Raw genomic sequence first — 17000 nt, forward strand, 5'->3', positions numbered from 1 at the left:
AAATCGTCTATTCGAGGTAACGGATACTCATTCTTCACTGTTCTTTTGTTCAATTCACGATAATCAATACACATATGCATTGACCCATCTTTCTTTTTAACAAACAATACCGGAGCACCCCAGGGTGAAGAACTCGGTCGGATAAACCCACGATCTAATAGTTCTTGAATCTGTGACATCATTTCACGGATTTCAGACGGCGCTAATCGGTATGGAGCTTTTGTAACTGGAGTTGTTCCAGGAACCAATTCAATCTTATATTCAACTTCCCTTACCGGCGGCAGACCTGGTAACTCATCTGGGAACACTTCGGGAAATTCTGATACTATCGGAATATCGGCCACTGTTTTCTTTTCTTTCTTCGCATCAATCACATATGCAAGAAATGATTCACAACCCTTTGCCATCGACTTTTTCGCTTTCATCATGGTTATCAACAGAAAATTATACCCTCCCCGCTCCCCTCGGGCCACAACACGGGTTCCATCGGTCGAACGAAAGGTAATCATTTTCCTATCACACTTAATATTAGCCCTAAGCGAGCTCAACCAATCCATTCCTAGTACTACATCAAAGCTAGGAATAGGTAACACTAAACAAGTCACCGGGAAAGACTTCCCTTCGATCTCTATACAAACCCCAGTCACATAGGTTGTGACGGGTGTGGTCTTACCATCAGCTACTTCTACACTAACCGGCTTGGGTAACACAGTAGCTGGTAAATTCAACTTAGCACAGAAATCTAGGGACATAAAACACCTATTGGCACCGCAATCAAAAAATACGTGAGCAGGTATTGAGTTGATTAGAAACATACCGATGATTACTTCGTCGATTGCCACAGCATTTTCCACCGACATCTGAAAAGCTCTAGCCTCTGCTGTTGAAGGGTTCTTCCTCTTCTGCCCACTCGAGGCAGTTGACCCTACGGCTGATGCTGAACGCGCTCCTGACCCTGCCCCGGAACTACCACTCTTCGACGGACAACTAATTGCACGATGCCCTGGTTTATGACAACTCCAACACACACTATTCGGATACGGGCATGCTGAAGTCTCATGCCCAACAACAACACACTTTAAGCATCTTCTTGTAGCCTCAGAACACTGACCACTGTGAGAAGATCGACACGTGTGACACCAATTCCCTTTACCTGATCCAGATCCAGTACTACTCTGACCACTTTTACCCTTTGATTTAAACCCACTAGACTTCTTGGATTTAGATCCTGATTGACCAGATACTTGCCCACCTTGTTGTAGCACATTACCAAACATTCTGTTTCTGGCAGCCTGAACATCACTTTCTACCATCTTAGCCATCACAACAGCTTGAGACAAGGATGTAGCTGTTCTAACAAAAGTTCGGTACTCTGGCAGAATGATATTAACAAAATGCTGGATACGAGAAGCTTCGTCTGGCACCCACTGTTGTACAAATCTCAGTTTATCCATATACTTCTCTACTACTTCATCAATCGTCATTTGAGGTGTCATCTTCATTTCAAGAAACTCGGTCTTGATTCGGTTCATATCAAATGGATTACAATACTGTTCACACACCTTACCATGAAACTATTCCCACGTGATCATACTCACTTGCTCTTTAAGTATACTGGAAATCAAAGAATCCCACCAAATCATAGCCCTACCTTTCAACATTCGACTAGCATATGTTACTTTCAGCTCGGGTTCACACTGGCACGCTTCAAATACCTTTTCAACTTCTCGCAACCAATTGAGAGTTACAGTCGGATCAGTACTTCCAAGGAACTCGGAGGGTTTGCAATCACGAAAATTTTTATAAGTACACCTTTTGGATGGTTGCATGTAAGATTGATGGAACATTTGCATTTGGTATGGATTCATCATCATGGGATTTTGGTAAGTAAAGGTGTTTTGTGTGGCATATAATATTGATTAGGTATTTGATTCTGAAACTGGTTCTGGTGCACATTAGGTATCGTTTGGGATTGCGCGGTTGGGAATCCAGGTGGTGTATCATCATTTCCAGAATGCCTCGCCAATTCAAGCTCATTAATTTTGTCCTCAGCCTCTTTTAGCTTGCTTTCTAACTGAAGGATGTAACTACTCTGATCATCATCCGACTCAACACCCTCTTCTGGTGCTCTAAATGTTCCGGGGTTGGATGGGCTAATTGCGTTTCTATCAGCCATACATGTGCTACAAAACAGCTCACACAAAAGCTTAGTGGATAACAGTTAGTTCAATCACAACTAACACACGTATATCCTATTTTCACTTAGCCCCCACTCCCACAGACATGTTTGACTTGCCTCAGGGTTTGGGAACAAAATACGCGCACATATTTGCTGCCAAACCATGCTCTGATACCAACTTGTAACACCGACCATTTTTTTTTAAATACACAGCGGAAGACTTTATTAACAAACACACTATTAGTCGTGTCATTACATTAATCTGAGTAATTAAGTTTAAGTTTACACCACAGTGTTACGTTATCACAAAACATTATTTATACAAAAGTCCACATCAGAGTTGGATTGTCAAACATGTCTTCTGCAACAGCACCCATCCCGACTAGCAGTACCTAAACCTGCAAGGGAAGAATATGTGGGGGATTAGCGCACCGCTAAGTGAATGGAATCTATCTAACAGATATAGCTTAAGTCACACACAAGCTATATACTAACAACAACACATGCTACTACCAACTAGCATACAATAAGACAATACAAGGATCGGCAGCTTGTACGAGCACACGACTCCTAGCTGATCGGACTTGAGTCTACCGATAGTCCCTGCTACTCAATTCACAGTATAGTTATCCAGATGCAGGGGATGCATCATTCACACTATACTCCACAATCAGTAGCCTATGGACCCAACCTCCCCTAGGCACGGTTGACCTCATACGGACTCTAACCTCTCCTAGGCACGGTCTCGAGTCTCCAGTCTCCCTAAGCCCGACTGGTGTCATTCACACAGTGTACACATAAATCACATACAACATCATGCATACTATATTATTATAACATGGCAATTTCTACACTATGCATGGTAAAAGAGTCAACCACAGTAGCATGATATGCTACTTAAACTCTATTCGGAGATAGACCCACTCACCAATTACCACCAACTGCTCAGTTATTATTTCTGAGCTTCCTCCTTGTCCTTATAACCTGAGAACAACACAAACAAAGTTAATATACATATCCAATAAATAATATAATTATTTCATACGATTAACTAGGTCATAACACCATATATTCATAATTTTATGAGTCTACATCATGACTCCACTCAATAATGGCATACAGGTGCGTGCAAAACACGACATACACACTAAAACTCCTTTTTCGGCCCAAAAATAGTTTGATCTAGTTTCTTAAAAGTTCACCATTGAAAAGAATTCTTTATTACGATTCTAACGATAGTTTATTCATCAAAAACGGAGTTACGTTTTGAAAGTTACGCCCGTTTCAATTTCATAAAAGGTACTGTAGCAAATAGCGACACTGTAGCAACTCGGTACTGTAGCAATAGTGATACTGTAGCAACTCGGGCACTGTAGCAACTCGGCACTGTAGCAAATAGTGACGCTGTAGCAAATACCGAACACTGTAGCAAATAGTGACTCTGTAGCAACTCGGTACTGTAGCAAATAGTGACACTGTAGCAATTCAGGCACTGTAGCAACTCGAGCACTGTAGCAATTCGGGTACTGTAGCAAAATACTGTAGCAACTGGGTTTCGAACAAAAAACGCTGATTTCGAACATTTTTCCCCAAAAACTCAATTTTTGAGCGATTTTGATCAAATTTTAAGCACATGGAAGCTACTAAACATATATACAACCTATTTCTAACATCAATTAACACATACAAACACATAATATGAAGATTCAAGCTCAAAATTCATCAAAAACCCATTTACACCCAAATTCCAACAAGATTAATACATAAATCTTTGTAATACTTACCTTAAGATGATCACAAGAACACAAGGAATCGATTGCTAACTTCAATTAATCCAAACGCTCACAAAATCAAATTAGGGTTTTCAAGGAGGTGAAAGTTAGGTACGGGGTGTTTTTAGAGAGAAGGTGGAAATGAGATAAATGAGCAGCTCTTAGACACTTATTTGGGGTTAAAATCTCATACCCCATCACACACGGGTATTTACCAGTTATTTAAAATCTTTCGCACAAGATTAGGTAGCCCAAACGAGGTCCAAATAAAATAAACAAACCTGTTCTGGGACCCTTGTCACAAACTGGTCGCAACACAATTATAATAAAACACTAATAAAATAATTAAAATAAAAGCACTTAAGACTAAGCACAAACCCTAAGGGCAAAATAGACAACTTACAACTAGCCCGGGTTTCAGTCTGTTACATTAGTTTTCACCTAAGGTTTTGCCAACTTAAACCGACGGACTCCTTCCGTTTATGATCAGTGTTCAATCAACACGGCACGTTGTTATTCAGTTACCTAAACTGATAACGAGGGTTAGGATTAGAGCTTAACTCACTAATAAACCTAGTACTCTACTGAGGATAACCTCCGAGGTATTGTTACACTTCAGTTATACGACCAAGTGACATACTTCTCACTGCTTAAAGAGAACTCCGAGAGTTCAGCGATAAGTAGGTCTGTGTAATTGGCTCATCCAACCAGATCTACATCATTCCAAGCACAGTCTACTGAGGATAACCTCCGAGGTATTGTTACACTTCAGTTATACGACCAAGTGACATACTTCTCACTGCTTAAAGAGAACTCCGAGAGTTCAGCGATAAGTAGGTCTGTGTAATTGGCTCATCCAACCAGATCTACATCATTCCAAGCACAGTCTTAACATAAGCATAATTACCTTTCCCTAACCCAATACTGATATCTTGGTCAACATTTCCCTGATCTGCATACTCCGGATATCCTCCCACTTTATTTACTTTTCTGCATTTAGGACCTTTAGCTAAAATCAACTACTATCTTTTATCCAGGTAATTTAACTAAAAGACAATTATCCACTTGATCTTCTATTAATTAATCAGCATAAAATTCAACACTAGGTTAACTTACACCTTCTACACCTTAGAAAGTAAAAGTAAATTTAGGCCCCGCATAATATAAATAAACGAAGACGTTGTGTGCTACCGAATCGGAAATCGTGCGACCTAACGACACCGCACAAAATAGAACCGTCCGTTAGTAGCATATCAATAGCGTAGGTGGTTCAGGGTTTAGGGTTGGTTTAAGTTTTAGAGTTTAGGGTTTAGATATAGGGTTTAGGGTTTAGCGTTTTGTGTATAGAGTTTATGATTTAGTGTTTAGGGTTAATTGTTTACAGGTTAGGGTTTAGGGTTTATATTATGAATTAGGGTTTAGATTTTAGGGTTATTGATTAGCTTTTAGGGTTTAGAGTTTAGGGTTAGTATGTTTAAGGTTTAGATTTAGGGTTTAGGTTTGGGGAGCGAGATATGTTGTTGAAGCTTAAAGTTAAAATACAATTTGGGTTATCTTTTGACCCATTTGTTTCCTTTTTTTATCTGTATGTTCCAATTGACTCATTAAACTAATTTAATATAACTTCTCCAATCAACCCATATTATATGAAAACATAACCCAATTGACCCCATCCCAATTAATTTGACAATATGGTCTAAACTGTAACCCCTCTATCATGTTTAATTGTTCATATCGTTCAAAAAAAAAAAAAAACAAAAACAATTGGTATTTCTTTAAACTTAATACAATTATCACTTAATACATTTGTTTATAGTACTTCAACTTCAAAGTTTACATTTTGATCAACGTTATTTTGTTGAATGATTAATCTACAGCAACTTCTCAAACATTTTGTCCGTGAACAGTTTAAGAAAACAGTGAAAAGAGGAATGCATGTATCAACTGTAACGGTGTTGAATAAAAAGTTAAAATTACCTAAAAAGGTGAGATATGATTCATAAGCAGTGACTGACCTTCAATAATGTAGCAATTAAATTTAAAACATTGTTTTCATTTGCTTCACTGTAATACAACAAGCTTATTGGTATTTTACGATTTATAATGTAGAAATGTGCTTGACCAAGTTTGAAGATGAAGTAACACATACAAATAATACATCAACCCACCTTAAACGACTTACAATGGGACCACACATGTGTTTTCCATCTTGCATCAAACACGTTACGAATACTGATATGCATCAACTGGTATTTTCCTTTGTATACACACATAATATCTAATTACAATCTTTCGTTCAATATTATGTTAATGTTAATATTACTATACCTGTTTTTATTTCAGTTTTAGAAACTTGGGAAGTCCGGGTGATCACACTAGCCAAACCAACATTGATGTCCATTACTAGTATCAAAATAATCCTATCGCTATTGATGAAAATAATGAAAATGACAACAGCTCAGGTTTAATTTACTTGAGACATCAAAGTGATGAAAAATTGGCTCCTGAATATGATAAAGAGTAAATGAATGAAGAAAACCAACCTGCACAATCCAACAATGATCTCGATGACCGACAAGTTGTCTTCCCTATACCAGGCGGACATACCTGGGTAATTGGTTTCACACAAAAGACTTTTTGAAGACAATGAACTATCTGATGATAGTTCGGATGTTGTATAAATTAGTAAGACATAATTTCTCAATGCCAGCACAAATCCCGATGCATCCGATCATACAAGTCTGGATATTAAAGAACAACTGGCCGAAGCTGAAAGACTCCAATCCTAGACCAGCGGTCATACTATGTACGTTTGCTTCAGGATCCGAAAAACAAATCTTTGGGCGAGTTAATGTTATTTTCATACAAAATATACTTTACCAAATATGATATATCCAGTGAAAGGTCACATTCATAAGTACATTTGACAATATATTTTTTTTACATGTTATTGACAAATATTTATGGACTGTTTACTGATTAAAATATGTATGTGATTTAGCGCCTGCCGGAAGAGCTTCAAAAACTACCTGAACTACAAATTAATTTTGACTATGAGTGTCTGGATCTGAACAACAAAACTCATATATGGGGTGTGAGGTAAGACAAAAGATCAAAGAAAAAGTATGTTTCTAAAGGGTGGTTAAAGTTCTTAACTGTAAATGGTTATGTTCCGGACGACAAGTGTTTGATTGCGTTCCTGCGGGACGAACGTAGATTCATCATGATCCTAGATGGAACTCACCCGGTGTAAAAGTTTGTTTCGGTATCAAAGTCTTTTGATTCTGCAGGTTGTCCATTAGTTTGTGCATAAGTGTTAATGAATATTTAGTTTCTTCTTCTTTTGATGCTTAGTCATGTAATTATTAGACACTTTAAGATATAATTTATAGTAGCTTGTAACCACTGAATACTTTGGCATGTAATTGAATTTTATGATATGTCAATCGATGAATGATGGTAATTTTGATATGTTATAGATCTTATCATTATAAACGAGTATCAACTAAACAATTAAAATGTATGATCTTATGTTTGTATAAACATATTGTTTTGTATTTTAAAAATAAATCCCAATATAAATATATTACAAATAGTATTGTTATGGAAAGATCAACTTTATACAAATGGAAAACCATAACTTCTAAGGAAATCAATTAAGCATAGCTGTAACGAAATCGTTTAACTTCAAAACTGGTTTCAACTGTTAACCATTGTTATATTGATTCAGACCAACAATAACAAACAACTTAAAAAAACGGTTGTTTTTAGATGATTATTTTGTTAAGCATAGATGATTTGGGAGAAAAAGTTAGAGTATTGTTAGGTTGTTTCGATAAATAACTTCAAACTAAAATAACAAATACAATATAATATGGAGTTACTAAATGATTTCACCTTTCAAAAACCCCGCGAATTCGCGGGTCTTTAACTAGTAAATTTTAATATTTAATTCTAAATTTATTAGTCACAACTCACAATTAACGCTATATATAGGTGGAAAATTCTGTCGTGTTTGACTCCTCAAGTTTCCCATACAACAATGGCCATCAAAGTTACAAAACACTCCCCTAAACAATGTTAAATATGTCAACTTTTCAATGGTAAAAAACGTAAAATTATTATTTTATTAAAAAACTTAAATAAACTTCACCCAAATTTTTAACGGACCGTATATTCCCATCCACCGCGAGTTAAAATTTTCCGACGTCACCGTTCAAATCGAAATAATTTTACGAACACAACGCAACTAACTATACGCGAAACGGACGTTTTTTTTGAAAAAGGCTAAATATTTCGGTAATAAACAATCCAAACTAACTACATTATATCGATAGTTCCGTCTCCCTTTTTACACTATTTTCTTGGCGTTAAAAACGCGCAGGTAATTAGATATACTATGTACTACCTACATGTATCCAAACACAGACGTAGAAACACGTTTTTAACTCTGTAAAGACGTAACATTACATTAAATATGAATATGCAACCCGAAAGGCCCCGCTGCATCGCGCAGGCAGATCCGGATCTAGTTCTCATTAATTTAAAATGATACTTTTAAACCCTCTAACTAATACTCCAATTTGATTTTGATTATTTATTTATATATAATATTAATATGAATATTAAATATTATGTAATTTATAAGTACGATTATAATTATAACAATACAATAAAAAGATATGAAAAAATAAAGAAAGGTTGTAAAAAATTTCTAATTTATATTGACTTTATAAAGAGTTTTTTTTTTTTGTTAATTTATTTAAGAACTACGGAGTACTAATTTTTAGTCACAATGATTTTATTTTATTTAACTTAAACAACCATTTTTCACACATAATAAATATAAATATTTTTATTTTTATTTTAATCCCCAGAGCCCTTTTATTTTCGTCTCTATACACCTCTCTTCCGTTTTCAACTTCGTTTCACTCTCTCCTGCTCGAAGTTTTTTTAAAAAAAAAAGCCCCAATAGACCAAAAAAAGAACCCCCAAATTATACCCGATTACAAACCCGAATAGGTATTTTCGTATCATTTAATCCTTTATTTTTCTTTAATTTATTTTTATTTTTATTTTCAGGATGATAAACCCTCTCTCGTTCCCCCTATCCCCTAGGGTTAGGGTTTCATTCGCTCGTTATCTCATCTCATGGCGTCTAATCTTCATCATTCTTGCAGGTTTTCCACGCAAATTCCACCGGTTTCACGCAATTGGACCCGTGATCGATGGACGATACGGTTTCAATTGAACCGGTTGATCGATCGGAGGTGCGATCTGATAATTTGAGCGAGAAGAGACCGTTGGAGAATGGATTTGATAACGAATTAGGTCATAAGAAGGCTAGAACGGATGTGAAATTAGTGACTGATGTGAAGAAAGTGGCTGAGATTGTGTTGGTGCTAGCTACTATGGGGAAGATGAGAGGTGGTAGGAAACCTAGTGCAGTTGAGGTGGAGATGATGTGTGAAGCTAGGGCAAAATTGGTTGATGTTTGTAAAGAATTTGCTCCTAAAGATATATTTCCTAGGGAGGTTTTTGGGAGCGTTATTGAAGATCTTGGGTTGAATAGATTAAGGGAACAGAAGTTGGGGATTCAGACTCCGAAACTGTCAATTTCTGAGAAATTGCAGCTTACAAAACACAAGGTGAGAGTTTGTTACAGGTTGCAAATACATAATTGGCATTTGGTATATATGTATATGTTATAGGTAACTTGGAAAAACAATGTGAACCCTATGCTATTATCCACCATTATTAATGCCATATATATGTTGTGCTTAATGTTTAATTAGTTTAATGTTACTAGTTTGACTGAATTAGATCCTACATGGTACATGGTTGATCTAATTGTGAAAATAATGGCCACTCTGTCCTCTACATGTGTTAGAAAATCAGGCCTTTGCAGGATGTTGCCGAGTTCTAGTGTAACTATTCGTTTCAAGTGGTTATGATGCAAGTTTAGCTGATAGATTACTTATTAGTTTTAGTTGTGCTTAGTCTTGGTTATTGCTCAGTTTTTGTATTACTGTATCTGTCTTACACAAACTAGTTTGGAGCATAGCGTATAATTATCCTTGTTTCATGTGTTTGTTTTCTTCTGCTTATTAGTAGGTTTGAGGTTCGGTAAAGGAGGAGAACCGAACTATAATTCAAAAGAGACTCACTTTTTGTAGAACCATGTCATTTAATGCATTATTCCTTTGTTATATACATTTGTAAGATGCATCTGCTAAAAGCTACGGAGTTTTCGTGCGTAGATGTTTGATCCTGTGTGACACACTTACATGTTTATGATTGTTTCAAAGCTTACATGAATTAGTAATTTGTGATTGAGGATTATAGAATCCTTAGGTTTTCTCTTATATGAGAGCTATCTTAAATGACACTTAACGATCAGCATGTTTTACTTTCTATTTTCCTTTCTGCAGTTATGTTGTTCCCTTTCTATAGGATTTTTAGTAGTTTATTTTTATCAGTGGATTGTCCGAATGAATACTTCGATATATCAAGTGTATTTTTAGTTGATGTATGTATGTGTTTTGCGTTTCTGATCAGATGGAAAAGTCAGAGGTATTTCCATTGCATTCGAATGTTTATACGCCTCCTCGGCTACAATCAAGTGTAAGTGGGCCCACTGAAAGCCGTGGGACTGTTAGGATATTTCCATCAGATAAAACAAATCATGCCCCTGTTTCTTCAAATCAAGCCAATTCACGAACTTTACCTTATCAGTTGCCCACTAGTGAAATAAGGCCAGGGGTACATGGAAGGGATTCTTCATCATCAGTTCCTCGGGCTGAAAGACCACATGTCAAAGTTGACGGAGGAGCAAATGGTTCTTATGGAGGAGCAAATGGTACACTTTTTAGTACTTTCAATTTATATGGATATGTGTTTTCTGGTCAGAATGAAGGGTTTATTTTCTGTATTATGTAATGAGGCTTGCATCTTTATTTAGTAAAGGATGTGATAAACCACTGTTGTAAAAAACCCCGATTAATTCTCAATTACTCCCTTTTTAAGAACAGACCGATCCAATTTTCCAAAATCCGTTTAATTAATCGGTTAACGTCGGTTGATGGGTCAAAATCGGATTTAATGGTCAAATTCTATCAAAGTCAAAATTGGTCAACATTTTAACATTAAGTTAAACTAGAATTTTAGAGTTCTTGAACAAATGAACAATTAGTTTTATGTTTTTAGACAATTATGTTAAAGTTTACGTTTATGTTTATGGTTATGGTTTTTTTTCTATATTTACACATATACGTTGAAATTTATTATCTACATGTATAAAAAGTCATCCCCGAATTGCTGATTATCTCTCCAAAGTCCCCACCGAGTACTCCCGAGTAGCAATTTTAGGATAAACTATGTGTTACAGTAGTATTCTAAAATGAAAAATTCTATAATGTTTTTCATTGACTACAATGGCAATTTCATTATGGCTTTCATTAATTAATAAGAAACATATAATATATTTACTAAATGCAGCAACTTCGGCTGGGGCCCACATGACTGGGAAAACTCCAACATGGTCAAGGCAGCCTCAGTCTGCTTTCTTTAACAAAGCTGGATCAGATAAGGTTCCTGCACATAGTTCTATTACCACCCAAGCGACACCTGGCATTATGAACGCTAATCAACACCGAATGAACACCGTTCAAGCTCCGTCTACTTCTGATACTCACAGTGAAGTTAGTAAAATTGTTCAAAATTTACTTCACCCGCATGTGGTAGATCATCCAACATGGAGTCCCCCTTCAAGAGACTACATGAACAAGGCATTGACTTGTCAAATGTGCAGGGCTACTATAACTGAGGTAGATAATGTACTTGTATGTGATGCTTGTGAAAGAGGGTATCACTTGAGATGTCTACAATGTAATCCAAAATCTATCCCTAGAGGCGAGTGGCAAGAATGGCATTGTGCAAAATGTTTGGCTATTAGCAATGGGAAACCTTTACCCCCTAAGTATGGACGTGTTATGAGAAACATAAGTACACAAAAGTTATCTTCCAATTCTGTTACTGTTCAACCTTCCTTAGACAAGAAACAACAATCATCAGATGTGAATGTTAATCCACAAATAGTGTCAAAAAGTGAAAACTCTGTTTCACAAAATGACAGTAAAAAGACAGAAGTTCAAGCTAATGAGAATCGAGAAGCTTGTGTAAGTAGCATCATTAACAAATCAAATGAAGAGAAGTTTGCATCTTTGTCAGAAACGCAGCCTGGAAATAATAATAGTGATAATGGTGAAAAAGTAAATTCAAACAATAGCCTTTCATCTAATGTTGCAGAAGTTTCTCATAGTGGGAAAAGTTTAGAATTTGGTGCTAATGGTGATGATACTGTTAAAGCAAGTGAACTATGTAGTGTGGCTAGCGAGCATGAGACTCCTTCATCAAGTAGCATGCATGAAGTTGAATGGGTCGGGGGTGTTTTAAAAGAAATTGAAGGCAAAACGTACTATCAATCTTGCTGTATTAATGGAACTGTATATAAACTGGAGGATTATGCTCTTTTCACCTTTCCTGGAAACAAACATTTGCCTAATAAGTTACAGGTAAGCATCCACTCTTTACTATACTGTCATGATTGCTGTATACAAGTTACAAAATGGGCAAATGTTACAGTCAGTGTGTAATGGGCCAAAATGAGTAATTTTTTTTTTTATTTTTTTTTTTTATTTTTGAATATTTGATTTTAGTGGTATTTATGTAAAGAAATTTTGCTGCAGGCCATGTGGGAAGATGGAAAGACAAAAAAGAAGTGGGTCAGTGTCACTCGTTGCTACTTTCCTGATGATTTGCCTGATGGTGTTGGTCGCCCATGTGCCCCAGAAAACAATGAGGTAAATTATTAAAGCAAGTTTTGGTAACATATCTCAATGTTTCATTCACATGATATTGGAGTATGGACGTTTAACTTAGTATCCTGTTTCTGCTCCATTATTATGTCTGCTTTTGCATTATTTTTAGGACTGCTGAACCAAATTGTCATTGCTTAAATATTTTAAAAGCCTGAATGACATAATTTAGCATTTGGTCCAGGTTTATGAATCAAATCATGAAAGCATATTAGAAGCTGGCTTGGTTCATGGCCCTTGTGAAGTTCTTCCTCCAAGCAAATTCTCTGAAGAAAGTGCCGTGCAGACTCGTTTGAGGGCACGTGGCAGTACTAGACCAAAACAACTATTTCTTTGCAAGTACGTTTGTTTTCATTCTTTTTTTTATGTGTTCTTTCGTTTAGGTTCATCTGTTAAACTAAAATATTGAAATATATGGTTTGAAATTCAGTACCAACCAAATCTAAGTCATGTTAATTTACTTTAATTCTGATCTAGTACAAGTTTAGTTCCAAATTGGACCATAAATCAATTAAAATTTGGGGTGTAAATGCTTGTTAGTTTTGAAATCTTTCATTAACACACTTGTTTTCTGCAGATGGTTCTACGATGAAACAAAACGTCTATTTCGAGATGTTACCTGCTAGTTTAATTTTAATTCATAGGTTTATTGGGGAGACTCAAAAGGTCTCCAGTTGATAGTAAGAGTTGCACTGTTTGTATTTTAGTTTGCTGTTATCGATGATTCTTTCTATAGTGTTATGGATCCACGTACATAGCTAGATGCCTAGATATGTATCTTGCTGAAATGTCTAATGATCTGGAAACTCACTCACCTTATTTTTCATGTTTGCCTTCATTGTATTGTGTTTAGTGATTGTAGTACTCTTAAGATTGATGAAATAGGTAAAGTACTTTTTGACTTGCAAGGTTTTTTATTATTATCATCAATATGCACAATGGGTGGGTCGGCCGGTTTCGGTCAAATGTCAAATTCGGTCAAGATAGGTGATCTTTTGAGTTTTGTATGGCTGAAAGTGGATTGAAATTGGTTGACCTTAAACAGCCTTTCTCCAACATTGTTATTATTTCGATGATAATAATAATACTATATACTAACTAATGCTATTCTAAATAGTACTAAAAACTAAAAATCTTGTAGTATGTTTATGCACTCAATACACAAACAAATATGCTTACTACTATGATAAGGTACCACCGTACCATTGTAAAATGTAAACTTTATTTCCCTTTTCTTTTGTTTTTCACTTGGGAACATGAAAAAATAAATAAGCCATGCTTTTTCTCTCTCTCTCTCTCTTTTCAATTCAACAGAGGATATAGTTCTTTTATTCAACTTCAAATTCATGTAAGATATGATGTTCATAGACTTGTACAAGGACCGGAGACTCGTGAGCAGTTTCAGGCGAATCAGCCAATATGAAAACATCAGCAACTTCAGGCTCTCTAAAGCTCACTCTCTTCTTCAACCTATCTCCTTTTGACAAATCGTCCTCCATTATTCTCTCCATATCATCACCATCAGTTTGTTTTGTATCCGGTTGAACCTCTAATAGAAGTCTTTCCATGGAGATTTCTTCATCGACAGTTACCGGATTAGGATAAACCCTTTTGTTAGAAGTAGCTGGCAACGGTGATGATCTTGGCGAGCTTAAAATACAGTCCCGTAAAGTCAATTGGTCGATCTTTGAAAGTAGTTCTTTTCTCTCGTCTCTATGCAACGGCCATTGCTGCTGCCTTCTCTTCTGTTCTTTCTTTTTCTTATTGTTACTGAACAAACATCTAGGTTTCATACACTCCATTAAAGACCCCATTAATTTTTTCATCTCAAAGTGATATATACACAAAGCTAGTTTGAATTCAGTATATATAAATATAATGGACACATAGAATCTTGGATTTTGTCGTCAACCTGTTGGCTTTTGCATTGTTTTTCTGTAGAGGAGATTCCTATGAAAAAAGGTAACGAGATTGGTATTATATGGACTTAGACCAATTGGAGAAAACTAAGGTTTAATGTCAATGTACAACCAATGTAATAAGACAGGATTTAAGCCTAGTTATTACACTTAAGATAATGTTGATCTTATCTGTACTTGTTTGTACCGGTTTCCTAATCGGTCACAAGGGTTTGTACATAAACAAGGGTAAGATTCTTCTAAGATTTGAAGTCAAAGAGCAAGAACTGTAGAGATGTATGTATGATCACAAGCATCTTAACGGACACTTAACGAACATTCTAGTTTGGATAACGACACAATTTCTTCAGTTCTAACTTTGTGAATGAACTCTTCTAGTGCAATTAACAGCAGTTAGAAAAACATGAAAGTCAAAGCTTATAGGAAAAACCTTTGTGTTTTTTCTTTGGAATTTTCAATCCTAACTAAACCAAACGTCTGATATCCTCACAATAAGTTTCAGGTCAGTATACATATGAGTAGGTCGCGTAAAAAAATATTCATCGTTCCTTTTTTAGGTAATTGAACCAAGAAAATCTCATCCGTTTATATGTTACGGAACCAAATAACCAAAAAGCCTACAAATTAACAAATTAAGGTTAAGCCTTGCCATGTTTTCTTTCAAGCAACAGTTGAGCAAAACTTCTTTGAACGTTATTTGACTATACAAAATGTTAAAAACACCACTATATTGGTATTATTACTGTTTTAACCTTCTAATTGACCCAAAAGTTTTTAATAGAAAAGAAGAAACTTTGAGGAGAATATTTAGTTTTTTTGTGTGGCTCGAAATCACCGATTGGACCAAATATATATGGTTTTAAAAAAAAAAAAAAAAAAAAAAAATCAAAACAACAAGCGAAAGTGTCGTTTGTGTTATATTACGAGCTTACAATATATACAAAAGACCAACTTAGATATTTAAACCCAAAGTCAAATATTAAACACTAATAATTTATCGAAATATGTATTTGTTTTATTTGAAGAGGGACGGGCTTATGTTATACTCTCCGTAATATCCAAAATGTGGACAAATATTATTGTTGACATCCTACTGTTATAATTCAGTAGGCTTATAACTACCTTTAGTGGTTTGATTCTTGATTTAGAATACTAATAATGAAGTGTAAGAACAAAGATGATAATGGAGAGAAAGAAAGAAACACTTTGTAAGTGTGAGAAATGGTGCAAGTTTAATGCTTGCATTCATGAGTATTTATAGCCTAAAATCTCAATATAAAAATACATACTTTGTGTACCAAAATTGACTATATGTATACACCAAAATTGACTATCCATATCTATATTATTATTATTATTATAACACTCCCCTTTGGATAGCAATTTTATTTTGTTGAAGATCAACTATAAATTACTGCCTCGTTAAAAACCTTGCTAAAGAAAACCCAGTGGGAAAAAACTTTAGCTAAGGGAAAAAGAGTGCAGCATGGAGTTGACTCCCCCTCAAGTAGACATCGCTTCAGCTGTTACATCTTTTGAACATGTCTCATGCCAATGTTATGAACGTGTGTTCTGAAAATAGCAGTTGGAAGTGCTTTCGTGAAAAGATCAGCAGAGTTTTTGCTAGATTGCACATATCTCATTTCAATCTGGTTGTCCTTAATGAGATTTTGAGTGTATGAGAAGAATCTAGGTGGTATGTGTTTTGTTCGGTCACTTTTGATATACCCTTCTTTCATCTGTGCTATGCAAGCTGCATTATCTTCATAGATAGTTGTTGGATTTTTATCGCGTTCTAGTCCACAAGAATCAGTAATGAGTTGTGTCATTGATCTCAACCAAAAACATTCTCGAGTAGCTTCATGTAATGCAATCACTTCGGCATGATTTGACGATGTAGCAACAAGTGTTTGTTTTTGAGAACGCCATGATATTGCAGTACCTCCATTTAGGAATACATATCCAGTTTGAGATTTAGCTTTATGTGGATCAGATAAATAACCTGCATCTGCATAACCAACCAAATCTTGTTTTGATTCGTTAGAATAAAATAATCCTAAATCAGTAGTTCCTCGAAGGTATCGAAATATGTGTTTGATCCCATTCCAGTGTCTTTTGGTAGGAGCAGAGCTGAACCTTGCCAATAAATTAACTGCAAAAGAAATGTCAGGTCTTGTACAATTTGTAAGATACATAAGAGCTCCAATTGCACTAAGATATGGTACTTCTGGTCCAAGAATGTCTTCTTGATCTT

The 17000-nt window shown here is 35.6% G+C and overlaps 1 protein-coding gene across 1 annotated transcript; it reads left to right on the top strand.

The window, feature by feature from the left end:
• Positions 1–8838: 8838 nt before the first annotated feature.
• LOC139847478 (uncharacterized) lies at positions 8839–13745 on the top strand. The gene is made up of 7 exons (XM_071837156.1): positions 8839–8973; positions 9132–9599; positions 10510–10810; positions 11449–12524; positions 12699–12812; positions 13012–13166; positions 13405–13745. The coding sequence occupies exons 2-7, from the start codon at positions 9180–9182 to the stop codon at positions 13451–13453; spliced, it is 2115 nt and encodes a 704-aa protein (XP_071693257.1). The 5' UTR covers positions 8839–8973; positions 9132–9179; the 3' UTR covers positions 13454–13745.
• Positions 13746–17000: the final 3255 nt, after the last annotated feature.

Source organism: Rutidosis leptorrhynchoides, chromosome 5 (assembly GCF_046630445.1).
Source record: "Rutidosis leptorrhynchoides isolate AG116_Rl617_1_P2 chromosome 5, CSIRO_AGI_Rlap_v1, whole genome shotgun sequence".
Taxonomy (NCBI): Eukaryota; Viridiplantae; Streptophyta; class Magnoliopsida; order Asterales; family Asteraceae; genus Rutidosis; species Rutidosis leptorrhynchoides.

Coding starts and splice junctions, on each gene's coding strand:
- LOC139847478 (XM_071837156.1), top strand. CDS start 9,180: ATGGACGATACGGTTTCAATTGAACCGGTTGATCGATCGGAGGTGCGA. Junction 12,813..13,011: donor GTGCCCCAGAAAACAATGAG/GTAAATTATTAA, acceptor CATTTGGTCCAG/GTTTATGAATCAAATCATGA. Junction 13,167..13,404: donor AAACAACTATTTCTTTGCAA/GTACGTTTGTTT, acceptor TGTTTTCTGCAG/ATGGTTCTACGATGAAACAA.